General features: G+C 40.7%; 1 protein-coding gene across 1 annotated transcript in view; it reads left to right on the forward strand.

Annotated features, from left to right (window-relative positions):
* The window catches only part of caprin1b (cell cycle associated protein 1b), a 200,413-nt gene that overhangs the window by 9,870 nt on the left and 174,130 nt on the right, over positions 1-16,413 (forward strand). Inside the window, exons 2-3 of the mRNA XM_041197734.1 lie at positions 10,122-10,184; positions 12,011-12,097. Of these exons, the coding sequence (XP_041053668.1) occupies positions 10,122-10,184; positions 12,011-12,097 (150 nt within the window). The remainder of the gene's footprint in view (positions 1-10,121; positions 10,185-12,010; positions 12,098-16,413) is intronic.

A 16,413-nucleotide genomic window follows, 5' to 3' on the forward strand; every position in this document is an offset into this window, starting at 1 on the left:
TTTATTTCAAAGGGAATGGAGTATAAAAATAGGTAAGTCTTGCTAAAACTATACAAGGCACTATTAGACCACATTTAGAATAGAGTCATAGAGGTCTACAGCACAGAAAAAGGCCCTTCAGCCCATTGAGTCTGTGCCGGTCAAACAAGTACCTAACTATTCTAATCCCATTTTCCAGCACTAGGCCCAGTAGAATCATAGAAAATTCCACCATCAGCCGTGGTGGGATACTGTGAATAGTTTTGGTTCCCTTATCCAAGGAAAGATATACTGGCATTGGAGGCAGTCCAGAGAAGGTTCACTAGGTTGATCCCAGCTCTGGAGGGATTTTCTTATAAGGAGAGGTTGAGTAGGTTGAACCTGTACTCATTGGAGTTTAGAAGAATGAGAGGTGACTTTATTGAAACATATAAGATTCTTGCGGGGGGTTTGACAGCGTAGACGCTGAGAGGTTGTTTCCCTTTGTGGGAGAGTCTAGGACCAGTGGGCATAATCTGAGTAAGGGGTTGCCCATTAAAGGCAGAGATGAGGAGGAATTTCTTCTGAGGGTAGTGAATCTGGAATTCTTTACTGCAGAGGCAGGGCCATTAAGTATATTCAAGGCTGAGATAGACAGATTTTTAATCAGTAAGGGAATTGAAGGTTGTGGGGAAAAGGCAGGAAAGTGAGTGTTGAGGATTATCAGATCAGCCGTGACCTCATTGAATGGCAGGGCAGACATGATGGACCGAATGGCCTACTTCTGCTCATATGTCTTATGGGCTTGCACATCGATAGCACTGCTGTGTCCATGTGCTCATTTGACATTGCTAGCCTATTCACCAGTGTTTCACTTATGGAAGCCATAGATATTTGTGCTGCAGCACTATATCATGACGATCTAGACCTGGCTGTTTCTTGCTGCTACTATGCAGTAGCAATACAAATGGTATTCATCACTAACAGGATGCTGCCGGCAAGCCAAAGAGACTGTGTGCCTATCACACAAATGAGTAATGTGATATATGAATTTCAATGCAGTGATGCTAGGTATGTAGGCCGTATGCCCTAAAAACTGGCGGATCGTGTCAAACAGCATATCCCAGCTGCTCTTCACAATGAGCAGGGTACAGACTGTACCCAATCAGCCTGTGTTTGTAGAACTCAAAAGACAGTGTCCAACATTAGATGTGATTCCGCGATTGGACAGCGTTTGCTAAATAATTCTCAGTGTCCTAAGAATTACCCTGACAACCAATTTAAGATCGTCAGTTGGGCTTGCAGTGTGGCACATTTGCGTGCACTGAAAGCTACGTATTTTGGTTAGCTGCCTTTCTGTATTAATGTAAGTGACGGCCATTCGCTGACTTATTCCTCAGGGCAATGTCTTGACCAATCAGGGTCAAGTTGCCTGGTTTAAATTTCAAACAATGCTTCGCAGTTAACTGTCAGTCACCATCAATGGTGCATTCTCCATGGCAATGCCACTTGCCAACCAATCAGCACACTCTTCACACGCACTATAAATTGTTGTTTACTGGTATTTTTGCGAGTGTCCTGATGAGTGCAAGACAAAAAGCTTAGACATGTATCTTTTTTCAGCAGTACTCAAGTTCTATACTACCAAATTGCTTAGTTGTGGCTGAACTGCAGGAACTTTTAAGAAACTGACTTCTGGCTCACTTTTGGCCGGTAACAATCGGCATCCTGTGGACACCAATTGTGTGCAGCTTGTGCACCAGTGGGACAATTTCCAAAAGTCTTGTGCAATCGAAACCACATCAACTGGCACTGTAGTTGAACAACTATTAAACTATATAATAATGACTGAAGGAATGAAACTGTACATCTTTTGTGATTTGTTTTCAGTGCAGAGGGTTGAATGGTAGTAATTAGCAATTACAATTATCACATCTTTTAAAGGGTACTATAGCCAATAATACCTGTTGCGGGTTTAGTTTGTACCTTTTCAACAAATACACCACATTCATGGCATTTAGTATGTGTCATTGTTGAGGCAGACAGCAAATTGGCGTTTTCCAGACAGTAACAGTAGAGCCATACAACTTGGACAGTAACTTTCGGATATTCATACTTGAACATGCATTTGTTCTTCACCTAAAGTTGTTATACCATGAACAACAGTGAGTAGCATTAGCCTCATTGTTCTGACTAGTTGTGTTTATGCTGGTTATATTTCTGGCTGTTTCATTGGTAGCCAAGCAAATCCAAATTGAGGCAAGACTTGATGGCTTTTCTAATAGCATGAATGAATACTGGGCTTAGGAGACACTAACTTTGCTGATGACTGAATGCTGACTAACTGAATTTTTAAAAAACGTAAGCAATAAATTGAAGCCTGGATTATTCAATGTGTAGTAAGCGCATTGTGTGTCATCTGTCACTCCAATAAATCATTGAAACTTCTTGGTGTAATTGGTTTAGATGTTTTTGCAAAGGCACTGAGCACTTTTTTGTTAAATACTCCACTAGATTATGTAACAAAATGATGGTTTCAATTTTTTAGTAGTAAAAGCACCAGAATGGTTCTATTTTTGCAATCTGGTAATGAGAATTGGCCTGAAAACCTGTTTTGGGGCATGAGTGGTCTTGTAATGGAAAAAAATTGAATCAGCAAGTTATTTTGTTATACATGGTGTCATTTCTTACCAGTTTGAGTTGGTTGCAAATTTCAGGGCTAATGAGCCAAATGTTTGCAGAAGTCTTTTGGGTCTTTTTCTGGATAGCAAGCTGTAACTAGTGGGGTGTCACAAGGTCCAGTCCTTGGGTCCCAACTATTTACAATCTATATTAATGACTTGGATTCAGGGATAGAAGATACTATAGCTAAATTTGCAGATGACACCAAAATAGGTGGGAAAGTAAGTTGCAATGAAGAAATAAGAAATTTACAAATGGAAATGGACAGGTTAGGTGAATGGGCCAAAATTAGGCAGATGGAGTTTAACGTGGATAAGTTATCCATTTTGGTCGGAAGAATAAAAAGGCGACTTATTATTTAAATGGAGAGAAACTTCAGAATGCTTCAGTGCACAGGGATCTGGGTGTCCTTGTGCATGAATCGCTGAAAGCTAGTATGCAGGTACAGCAGGTAATAAGGAAGGCAAATGGAATTTTGGCATTTATTGCTAAAGGAATAAAATATAAAAATAGGGAAGTGTTGTTGCAACTGTACAAGGCATTGGTGAGACCGCACCTGGAGTACTGTGCACAGTTTTGGTCTCCTTACTTGAGGAAGTATGTAGTTGCACTGGTGGCGGTTCAGAGGAGGTTCACTAGATTGATTCCAGAGATGTGGGGCTTGTCTTATGGGAAGAGATGGAGCAGTTTAGGCCCATACTCGCTCGAGTTTAGAAGGATGAGAGGAGATCTAACTGAGGTACATAAGATGCTAAAGGGGATAGACAAAGTAGACGTGAAGTGGATGTTTCCCCTTCTGGGACATTCTAGAACGAGAGACCATTGTTTTAGGCTAAGGGGTAGTCGATTTAAATCAGAGATGAGGAGGAATTACTTTTCTCAAAGGGTCGTGAATCTGTGGAATGCACTACCTCAGAGTACAGTGGATGCCAGGACACTGAATAAATTTGAGGAGACAGACGGATTTTTAATTAATAATGGGTTGAAAGATTATGGGGAGAGGGTGGGAAATTGGCGTTGAGGCCGAAATGAGATCAGCCATGATCGTAATGAATGGCAGGGCAGGCTCGAAGGGCTGAATTGCCGACTCCTGCTCCTAGTTCTTATGTAAGTTATGTTGGGCGTGTATTGCCTGAAAAATACAGTGATAGAAAAATACAAACCTCTTTTTGGCTTTTCCTGTTTAAAAGTAATTTGATTTCTGTGTATTGTAAGGTGCTGATGTGCTGCATATGATTAATATTGAAAAGCATCCTGTATGACCCTGATAAAAGTAAACTTGATCTCCTAATCCTTCTTGACCTGTCTGCAGCCTTTGACACGGTCGACTGCACCATCCTCCTCTAATACCTGTTCACTGTCGCCAGATGTGTGGGACTTTTCTTACCCAGTTCTGTTCTTGTCTGTTTAACTGTAGCTAGAGAATCACTTGCAATGGCTTCTGTTCCTGACCCAAAGGATATATCCTTGGCTGCCGCCTCCTTCACGCCTGCTTGCTGCCCCTTGGTGATATTATTTGAAAGCACCGCAATAGTTTTTTACGTGTACACTGACTACACCCAGCTCTACATCACCAGTAGTTCTCTCGACTCTTCCACTGTTGCTTAATTACCAGGCTGCTTATGCGTCATCTAGTACTTAATGAAATGAGCAGAAATTTCTTCCAATTAAATATTGGGAAGACTGAAGTTATTGTTTCTGGTCCCAGTTCAGAACTCCATTCCCTCGCTACTGAATCCATCCCTCTTCCTGCTAACAGTCTAAGATTAAACTAATCTGTTTGCAATCTTAGGTGCCATAATTGTTCCTAAAATGAGCTTCTGGCCCCACATTTGCACCATCACTAAGTCTATTTCCACCTCTGTAACATTGCCTGACTTCACCCTCTGTCTCGGCTTATCTACTGAAACTCTTATTCTGCATTTGTTACTTCTAGACTCGACTATTCTAATGCATTGCTGGCTGGTCCCCCACTTTCTTCCCTCTATAATCTGGAGGTCATCCCAGCTCTATCTATGGCTTAACTTTCAAGCAAGCCCCATTCCCCTAACGCCCCTGTGCTTCTTGGCCTTCATTTGATTCTCGGTCAGACACCATCTTGATTTTAAAATCCTTATCCCTGTCTTCAAATCTCTCCTTGGCCTCTCCCTTCCCTATCTCTATAATCTCCTCCAGCTCCACAACCCTCAGATAACTGTACTCATCTAATTCTAGCCCTTGAGAATTCACCATTTTTTAAATTGCTCCTCCTTTGGACATGCCTAAGCCCCAAGTTCTGGAATACCCTCCCTGCAACCCTCCGCCTCCCTATCTTGCATTCCTCCTTTAAGACACTCCTTAAAACCTACGTCTTTGATCAAGCTTCTGGTCATCTGACCTAGTATCTGATGTGGTGCCCCACTTCATTTTATAATGCTCTTTGTGAAGTTTCTTAGGATGTTTCATTATGTTTTGCGCACTATGCAAATGTAACTTGTTCTGAAAAGTAGTTTGATATTACATAAAGCATATAAGAAATATGAGCAGGAGTCTGTCATTTGGCCCCTTGAGCCTTCTCTAACACTCAGTAAGATCATGGTTGATCTGAGTGTGGTATTAACTCCATTCTTCCTCTCTCCAGAAGTGGGGATGTCTTTGATGATTTGCATAATGTTCAGCACCTTTTGTGATGACTCAGATACGGAAGTCGTCCATGTCCAAATGTGGCAAGACCTGGACAACATCCAGGCCTGGGCTAACAAGTAACATTTGCGCCATGCAAATGCCAGGCAATGACCATCTCCAACAAGAAAGAATCCAACTGTTGCCCCTCCACATTCAATGGCATTACCATCACTGAATTCCCCAGTATAAACATCCTGAGGGTTACCATTGACCAGAAACTGAACTGGACTAACCACAGAATCTCACAGTGCAGAAGAGGCCCTACGGCCCATTGAGTCTGCAATGACATGTGAGAAACACCTGACCTACCTACCTACCTAATCCCATTTACCAGCACTTGGCCCATAGCCTTGAATGTTATGACATGCCAAGTGCTCATCCAGGTACTTTTTAAAGGATGTGAGGCAACCCGCCTCCACCACCCTCCCAGGCAGTGCATTCCAGATCGTCACCACCTTCTGGGTCAAAAAGCTTTTCCTCACATCCCCCCTAAACCTCCTGCCCCTTACCTTGAACTTGTGTCCCCTTGTGACTGACCCTTCAACTCAGGGGAACAGCTGCTCCCTATCCACCCTGTCCATGCTCCTCATAATCTTGTACACCTCGATCAGGTCGCCCCTCAGTCTCCTCTGCTCCAACAAAAACAACCCAAGTCTATCCAATCTCTCTTCATAATGTAAATGTTTCATCCCAGGCAACATCCTGGTGAATCTCCTCTGCATCCCCTCCAGTGCAGTCACATCCTTCCTATAATGTGGTGACCAGAACGGCACACAGTACACCAGCTGTGGCCTCACCAAGATTCTATACAACGCCAACATGACCTCTCTACTTTTGTAATCTATGCCTCGATTGATAAAGGTAAGTGTCCCATATGCCTTTTTCACCACCTCACTAACATGCTTTCTGAGATACTGTGGCTATAAGAGCAGGTCAGAGGCTAGGAATCCTGTGGTGAGTAACTCATCTCCTCACTCCTCAAAGCCTGTCCACCATCTACAAGGCACAAGTTAGGAGTGTGATGGAATACTCTTCACTTGCCTGGATGAGCTCCCGAAGCTTGACACCATCCAGGACAAAGCCGCCCGCTTGATTGGCACCACATCCACAAACATTTACTTCCTCCACCACAGACACACAGTAGCACTGTGCAGGAACTCACTAAGGCTCCTTAGACAACACTTTTCAAACCCATGACTGCTACCATCTAGAAGGACAAGGGCAACAGACACATGGGAGCACCACCAACTGGAAGTTCCCCTCCTAGCCACTCGCCATCCTGACTTGGAAATATATTGCTGTTCCTTCACTGTTGCTGGGTCAAAATCCTGGAACTCCCTCCCTAACAGCACTGTGGGTGTACCTAAAGCACTTGGACTGCAGTGGTTCAAGAAGGCATCTTGCCACCACCTTCTTGAGGGCAATACGCCCGCATCCCATGAATGACTTTTTAAAAAATCACCTCTCATTCTTCTAAACTCGATGAGTATAAGCTTAATGCTTAAGACAAACCCCTTCTTCCCAGGAATCAACCCAGTGAACCTTTTCTGAACTGTTTCCAATGTAATTATGTCCCTCCTTAAGTAAGGAAACCAAAACTGTAACTGGTACTTGTAAATGTGGCTTCATGAATGTCCTATACAGTTCTGGCAAGACTTTCTGATTTTTATACTCCATCTCCCTTGTTGGTATTAAATGACAGCTTATTTCTCTGAGGGGGAAACTTTCTTCTATTTCCAAATTTTATCCCTTATCAGTGCCCTGGGCCATATCCTTCTTGTCATGATCACTGCTGACACAGCTTGTGGACAGATGTAAAGGGTTACCTTAGAATGGTTGGTAGAAATTTCTCTGCTGTTTCTGCTTCCTACATTTGTTTTCCTTTGCATTTTTTAAAGGAGTACATTTTGCAGTTGAGAGTGCTACTTTATTAAACACATGTTGAGTGGTCCATTTGAGAAATACAGGCTTCAGCCCTTAAATCCATTGCATGGAAACTTTAAAGGATAATGAGTATGAGTGTTCTTCAGAAGTTGTGGTGTTCCCAAAGTTTGTCTGTAAGATACAGCAAATACTTAGTTTTTAATGGATAAACTCTTCAGTTTTATTTCTAACCCTTGTCTTGCCTCGAGTAATTTTAAGAATTTTATGTGGTGTATGCATTGCTGCATAGGCCAGCATTTATTGCCCATCCATAATTGTCCTTGAGAAGGTGATGGTGACCTGCCGCCTTCAACCGCTGCAGCCCATGTGTTGTAGGTACACCCAGACTGCTGTTCTTTCCCTGGCCTGTTAAAATCTGTGCTGTGTATGTCACAATGCCATTTCACCTTGAATCTTAGTTTACTCTAACTTTTGTCCATCTATCTTTTTTCTTGGCACATTAATGGGACCTTAACTGAAATTGTTCTGGAAAATCCTCATTTCTAGTAAGGTAGGTTCAGAGAATACTATCCCTCATTGAAATATGATGCTGACTTTATTGAGCATTTTAGTTGGTATATTCAAGTTGCAGTAGATGGCACACTGGTCAAGATTCTGGGTCAGAAAACTATTATGCACGCAATATCTAACATTGAGCTTCTTAACACTGGGAATTACAATTAGTTTTCTCTTTTGAAATCCTGTCAAGACTCTCAATTTATATTGGATGAGTTATATTCTGTTTGCAAGTCTTTGCCCCAACAATGGCAAAAAGGACTATTCATCAGGTGTGGTGGATGTCACCCGGGTCGTCGTCTTCGCTGACCACAAATGGACTGGTCAGGTACCCGCCTTGTGCAGGTCAGGAAAGTGGATTATGCTGTTATGCAATTTCTATTTGAAAAAGGTTCCTGCTGCTCTATTTCTGCAGCCTTATCAGGAAGTGCCATAAATGATTAAAAGTGGAAAATTGAGTGAAGAGCACCAAAGAAAAATTCTACTTCACAAACATTGGCAACTACTGTGGATGTTTTTTTGAATTCAAGTATACTTGTTATTGTGGCTTTTAATTTCTTTCTTGAAATTGACGACCTTTGTTAAATGCTTGTGTGCTGCTTTTAAATTCTGGCATGCATCTCAAAATTTATGCAAATTGCAAAACAAGTTGTGGCAGTTGTTTCAAGTTTCCCTTTGGGATTTGAACAACTTTTTTTGTGGGCTTTGTTGGCCAGGCCAGCATTTATTGCCCATTCCTAATTGTCTTTGTTCGGAGGGCATTTAAGAGACAACCACATTGCTGTGGGTCTGGAGCCCCATGTAGGCCAGACCAGGTAAGGAAGGCAGATTTCCTTCCTTAGATGGGTTTTTACAACAATGGTTTTCATGGCTATCATTAGACTTTTAATTCCAGATTTTTATTAAATTCAAATTCTACCATCTTCCTTGGTGTGATTCGAACCTGGGTCCCCAGAGCTTTACCCTGGGTTTCTGGATTACTAGTCCAGCGACAATACCACTACGCCACTGGGACCATTGGCTGTGCCATAACAATTATGAACATACACACTAAGTCCCAGTTGCGACTTTCTCATTTTAACTGCAGACCTGAGGCAAGTACTACATGCAGCACTCTGTTTTTGTAGCAGCTTTTGTCTCTGGTGGCCTTGTGAAAATACCTCCCAAGGAGGGTCTCAATGCCTCCATTAGGACTGCTGCTTGACCTCTATTACATGTTTGCTTCCACCAAACAAATGTGCAAATGAAACTAGTAATGAACATGTGTAGGATTCTTGCTGTAGTGGATGTGCTGCCAGAGGGGTCTACAAAGGAGTTTAATGAACTCAAAGTGCAGGCTGCACCCCACTCACCAGGTGGGTTTTATGCTTTCACCAGGAAAGCAAATTGTGAGAGGGAATTGCCAGTACACACCAACAAAGCTGGGCAGTTTCATTTTAACTTTAGATAAGTGTTGATTTGTCTTTGTAAGAATTTTTAATCGCAAGTTTGTTTGTCAAAATCATAGATTAGAAATAAATCCATAATTCTGGTTAAGTGTACTTAACTGGCCATTGATGAGACATAATCAGTAATATTTCTTCCTACTTGTACTATTGCATACAGCTCTTGTCTCATTTTGCATTTCTTTGCAGCTGCTTCTCTTCCCTGTATTAAATGTGCAATATGGAGTTTCCAAGACGCTATGGGCAATTGGTGAAATTGAAATAGGGCAGACTTAAAAATTGGAGTATTGCTAATTCTTGCTAATCCAAAAGATTTTTGTGTAATTCAAGTATTATACAGATACTACAGAGCTTTTTGAAGAGATTTAAAATATCTTCTTAGCAGTTGTAAGTTTTTGAAGCAGCAGAGTGAGGGCACACAACTGTACAAAATAAATTATGGCAGTTACATTTTCTCAATTGTGCTAACTCAAGTGGTTTTCACATTTGTCTTATAGTCAATTCTTCCTGAAAACGTTTGAGTTTTCTGAATCATTGAAGGCAGATCTCTTCTCGTCTTTATTTAGACAGACTGCAAGTATTATAAGATTTCCGGTGCCCTTTTATACTTAAGTAAGGTCCTCCACTGTATATGTGAACTATATTAATCAAGTTGCATTTTGTCATGGTTTAAGTGTCTGGACATTAAACTCAGTAGAAAGTAGATATTTAGGCAGTTGGAGCGGAATCTGTACCATGTATACTTGAAAATGAGAACTGTGGGAGGCAAAATGTAAAGAGTCTCTGTTCAGTAATAATTTTGTAGTTTGTGGTGGGTTCTAATTTTTCAGGTGTTTTGGTGTTGTATTATCCGACCTTTGAACTTTGAAAATTGTGCGTTTACTACGTTCATTATTTTTGACATTTTTATCTGAAATTTCCCTTTTGTTAAAGGGCAAGCTGGATGACTACCAAGAAAGACTTGACAGAGGCGAAGTCCTTAACCAAGATCAATTGGTGAGTGATTTCTGGATTTTAAAAAAACCTGAGATTGCTAGAACTACATATGCACTTATTTGGCTAGATATCCCTTTTATTGGAAAGGTCGTCTTATTCCCTCTCCATGTACTCATTTATGTGCTAGCCAAATATTGATAAAATTGTGCTTAAAATGATTAGAGTCCCCAGCATCAGTTTTAAAACAAAGTCAGGATGGTGAGAGAAGGGGAGCTTGCAGGTGATGGTTTTCTCATGCACCTGCTGCCCTTGCCCTTCTAGGTGCTAGAGATCATGGACTTGGAAAGGTTTTTTTTTATTCTTTCATGTGATGTGGGCGTTGCTGGCAAAGCCAACTTTGTTGCCCATCCCTAATTATCCTAGAACTGAGTGGCTTACTTAGCAATTTCTGAGGGTGGTTAAGAGTCAACCACGTTGTGTGGTACTGGAATCACGTGTAAGCCAGTTAAGGATGGCAGATTGTCTTCTCTAAAGGACGTAAGTGAACCAGATGGGTGTTTACAACAATCGATGGTAATTTCACGGTTACTGTTAATGAGACTACCTTTGAATTCCAAATTTATTAATTGAATTCAAATTCCACCAGCTGTCATTATGGGATTTGAACTGATGTCCTCAGAGCATGGGCCTGGGACTCTGGATTATTAGTCCAGTGATATTACCACTGCACCGCTGCCTCCCCTGATGGTGCTGCCAAAGGAGCCTTGGCAATTGCTGCAGTGCATCTTGTAAATGGTACAAACTGTGTGTTGGTGGGAAAGAAGGTTTAAGGTGATGGATGGGGTATTGATCAAGTTGTGCTACTTTGCCCTGGATGATGTTGCGTGTCTTGACTGTTGTTGGAGCTGCACTCATCCAGGCAAGTATCCTGACTTGTACCTTGTAACCTGTATGTTCTGGAAAGAAAACTTCTGTGAGATCAGATAAAGGTGGCCTGTTTTCCAGTCTTATTTTTCGTTAAGACTGGATGACCTATTCTTACTGTTGCTTGCTTTAATATATGCATGAATATTAATTAAAGGCAATAAATCCTGTTAACTATATTTTCAATTAATAACACACTTATCAACCCATTGAGTGAAAAGCCTGCTAATCTTTCCAACACTTCCCCTGTATTCCCCAAAGGGAAGAAAGTGTGTGTGAAGATACAAAATAAAAACAGAATACATTTTTGTGCCTTGGTCTGTATTATCCTCTTTGCACCAAGTGTAAATATAGTAGTGCTGTTCAAGTTTGTTTTACCTGTGCGTAAAAGTTAAAGTTTGATTTGAGGCTTTTAAAATGGCTTTTCTTAACAATGTGGAAAATTTCAAGACTTTGTTAAATCTGTAAACTGCATAAAGGTAGCTTTCATTGGTCATGAGCAGTGCAGTATCTTCCACTGATCACATCCTGGCAGCAGCTTTTAGTGGAAGATTTAACAGGTTTGAAAAGTCAGTAGTAACAGTTTACAGATTTGACATTACAGAGTTCTCTTGAGTTTCCATTTGCTTCTGCCCAATTATAATTCCAAAGACCTAGCAGTGAATAAAAATGGAGTGTTTATATGCTTTGACATTTATTGGGAAAGCTCAATTTTTTATGTTCTACTTGGGGTGCAGCAATCATCATATTGTTACACGTTAACTTTGCTTGTTGAAAGCATCCTGCAGTTAACTGCTGGGAATTTGTCAGCTCATTGGCTATTACATGCAGGATTTATGATTTAGGAAAACAGCTTTTTAAAATGATTTCCCCTGACAGACCAAGGAAGACATCCTGTGGTACGATCAATTCAATTGATGGACTTTAAAGATGAGTAAAAACGTATCTTAATTTTCTTATAGGAAGCTGTTGGAAAGTTACAGGAAGTTGCAAATAACCTGGAGTTTGCTCGTGAACTGCAGAGGAGCTTCATAACCTTAGGCCAGGATGTAAGTATGCAAGAGCTGAAGAGGGTTTGGGGTTTGCAGTTAATTGGATAGAAACTACTGTTATATATAATTAAGATTATAGTGTTACTAAGATCAGGATTTGTCCATCCGAATAGCTTTCGAGCCCATTCCAGAGGGCTGTTGAAAATCAACCACATTGCTATGGGTCTCGAGTCACATGTAGGCCAGATGGTTTAAAGGCGGCAGATTTCCTTTCCTAAAGGACATTAGTGAATCACATGCGTTTTGCGACAGGGGTTTCATGGTCACCAGTACTGTGACTAACTTTCAATTCCAGATTTATTAATTTTTTGAGTTGCGTTTAAATTCCATCAGCTGCAGTGGTGAGATTTGAACTAGTGGCCCTAGAATGTTAACCTAGGCCTCTTTTTAATAGTCCAGTGACATTGGTTCTCCTGCTGTTTGTTTTGCTCCAGACTGGGAATGGGATAATGACCTCTTTGGCTCCATTTGGCCCTTATGGCTAATTTGCATTCCTGCTAAAGGGTAATAAGTTTTTTAAAATTACTATCATGTTGACTTGGCTTTACTATGTATTATTTTCATTACTATATGTTATATTCCGCCATAACACACTTTTCAGCAATGGATACCCATAGCTTTCAGATATACAATTCTTGCTGAATGTTTTCTAGTGGTTGTAATTGATTGAGTGGTTCCTTCAAAATGGTCTTCAGTTGCAGCTGCTCTTAGAAGCCCAGCACCTAATGTTTCAGGTCAGAGGCTAAAATGCACAACTATGGACCTTGGTAGTACAAAGCCGATCACTTCTGTGACTTGGGTTCATACCCAGTAGCCTGATACGATAAGAATCTATTTTGTTTCCAGGCCTAGCGACCTATGCAAAACTGGTTTGGAAAGTCTGAGTCAATTCACTTCACAAAACCTGTGCCTAATTGACATTAATCTTCAATCTCCTTCAGCCTTAGGAAAAGATCATAAGAAATAGGAATGGGCCATTTGGTCCATCAAACCTTCACTACCATTCAATAAGATCATGGCTGATCTGATTTTGGGCTTAACTCCACTTTCCTGGCTGCCTCCTACACCTCTGACTCCCCTTGTTGATCAAAAATCTGTCCAATTTAGCATTGAATGTGTGTGATGACCCAGCCTTCACTACTCTTTGGAGGAAGAGAATTCCGAAGACTAAGGACCATCCAAGAGAACTTGTTCTTCCTCATCTCTGTCTTAAATGAGAGACCCCTTATTTTTAAACTGCGCCCTCTAGCTCTGGATTCCCTGTGAAGGAACATCCCCATAACATCTAAACCTGTTGAGCTCCCTAAGAATCTTCTATGTTTCCATAAGATCACCTGTCATTCTTCTAAACCTCAATGAGTATAGCCCCAGTCTGTTCAACCTCTTCTCGTAAGACAACCCCTTCATCCCAGGATTAACTCTTGTGAACCACCTTTGAACTGCTTCCAATGCAATTCTATACCTCAAGTAAGTAGACCAAAACTGTACACAGTAATGTAGGTGCAATTTTGCCTATGCCCTGTATATTTGTAGCAAGATTTCCCTACTTTTATACTCCACCCTTCTTGTAAAAAAAAACTAAAATTCCATTTGCCTTCCTAATTACTTGTTGCACCTGCATGCTGACTTTGTGATTCATGTACAAGGAGACCTAGATCTTTTGTACTGTAGTATGCTGCAGTTTCTATTCATTTAAATAATATCCTGCTTTTCTATTCTTCCTGCCAAATATAGTTCCCACATTATACTCCGTCAGCCAATTTTTTGCTCCCTCACTTAACCTATCCATATTCATTTGTAGACTCATGGTAGCCTCCTCACAACTTGCTTTCCTACCTACCTCAGAAGCATCGGTAAATTTGGTTACAATATAGTCTATCCCTTTGTCCAAGTCATTCATATAGATCATAAATAGTTGAGGCCCCAGCACTGATCCTGTGGCACTGCACTAGTTAGTGTGCCAACCTGAAAATTACCTGTTTAACCTGACTCTCTTTCCTATTCTTAAGCTAAGCCTTTATCCATGTTAATACATCACCCCCAACACCATGAGCTCTTATCTTGTGCAGTAAACTTTTATGTGGCTGAAATATAAATGCCTTTTGGAAATCCAAATACCTTATATCCATTGGTTTCCCATTATCTACTTTGCTTGTCACATCCTCAAAGAACTCTTAATAAATTTGTCAAATATGATTCCCTTTTCACGAAGCCATGTTGCCTCTATTTGATTATATTATGATTTTCTAAATGTCCTGCTACTACCTCCTTAATGGATTCTAGCATTTTCCCAATGATAGATGTTAGACTAACTGGCCTGTACTCTACTGCTTTCTGTTTCCCTCCATCCTTGAATAGTGGTTTGATTTGTGGTTTTCCAATCTGTTGGGACCTTACCAGAATCCAGGGAATTTTGGAAGATTTCATCTGATGCATCCACTGTCTGTGCAATCACTTTTAAAACCCGAGGATGAAAGCCATCAGGCCTAGGAGACTTATCAGCCTTTAGTCCCATTAGTTTTCCTAATTTTTCTCAAGTGATTTTGATTGTTTTATGTTCCTCTCTTCCTTTTGCTTCCTGCTTTTCTGCTATTATCGAGATTTTTTTTGTTCTACTGTGACAGATACAAAATACCTGTTGAAATTCTCTGCCATTTCCTTGTTTCTCATTTCTCAGTTTCACCCTCTGAGACCAAAACTTAATTTAGCTTTATTTACTTATTCGTTCTTGGGATGTAGGTGTTGCTGGCTAGGCCAGCATTTATTGCATTTAAGAGTCAACCACATTGGTGTGGGTCTGGACTCACACGTAAGTCAGACCAAGTAAGGACAGCAGATTTCCCTCCCTAAAGGGCATTAGTGAGCCAGATGGGGTTTTACAGCCCACAATGGTTATACTTTAAAAAAAAAACACAATAAAAGCTTCTACATTTCTTGCTTGTTTTCTCTCATACTTCAATTTCTTTCTCTTTTTTTTAGCCATCCCTAGTTAGTTTCTAAAATTTTCCCAATCTTCTGGGCTACCACAGTGCAGCATTACACATCTTTTAGATCAAGTTGGTACCATCCTTAACTTCCTTAGTCAGCCACAGATGATGCATCCTTCCACGTAGCGTTTTTCTTTCTCAACAAAGTATTTCCTTAAATGCCTGTCACTGCTTCTCTACCATCTTAACCTATTTACCCAGTCCACTTTAGCCAACTTTGACTTCATACACTTGTAATTGCCTGTATTTCAGTTTAAGGCACTAGTTTCAGATCCTTACTTCTCACCCTCAAATTGAATGTGAAATTGTGTTGTTATGATCATTCATTTCTGGAGGATCCTAAACTGAGGTTATAGGTTAAATCCTGTCTCCAGAACAAGTTTTTGTAGGAAACTGTCCCAAATACACTATGAATTCATCCTTCAGGCAGCCTTTGTCATGTTGATTCATCCAATTTATATGAAGATTAAAATCATTCATGATTATTGCAGTATCCTTTTTTACAAGCTCCCATTATTTCTTGATGTATACTCTGTCTTATGGTGCACCTACAATCAATGGGCCAATAAGCCACTCCCACCCAATGGCTTCTTTCCTTTACTATTTCTCATCTCCACCCAAGCTGATTCTACATTTTGATTCTCCGAACCAAGATACATTTTCAATATTGATCTTGCCCTTTATTAACACCACCTTTTCCTTTCTTCAAGTCCTTTCTTCCTGTCACTTTGCAACCATGTCTCTGTAATGGCAATCATATCACACCCATTTATTTCTTTGTGCTATCAGTTCATCCATCTAGTTACCATAAATCATAGAAGCAGAATAGGCCATTCGTCCCATTGAGTCTGCTCCACCATTCAATGAGATCATGGCTGATCTGATAATCCTCAACTCCATTATCCTGCCTTTTCCCCATAATCCTTGATTCCCTTACTGATTAAACATCTGCCTATCTCAGCTTTGGATATACTTAATGACCCGGCCTCTGCAGTAAAGAACTCCACAGATTGACTACCCTCTGAGAGAAGAATTTCCTCCTCATCTCTGTCTTAAGTGGGCACCCCCTTAATCTGAGATTATGTCCACCAGGGAAAACAACCTCTCACATCTACCCTGTCAAGCCCCCTAAGAATCTTTTATGTTTCAATAAGGTCGCCTCTCATTCTTCTAAATTCCAATGAGTACTCAACCTACTCAACCTCTCCTCATAAGAAAATCCATCCATACCCGGGTGAACTCCATACCTCATGAACCATCTTTGGACTCCCTCCAATGCCGGTATATCTCACCTTAGATAAGGGGACCAAAACTCATCACGGTATT

Source organism: Carcharodon carcharias, chromosome 10 (assembly GCF_017639515.1).
Source record: "Carcharodon carcharias isolate sCarCar2 chromosome 10, sCarCar2.pri, whole genome shotgun sequence".
Lineage (NCBI taxonomy): Eukaryota > Metazoa > Chordata > Chondrichthyes > Lamniformes > Lamnidae > Carcharodon > Carcharodon carcharias.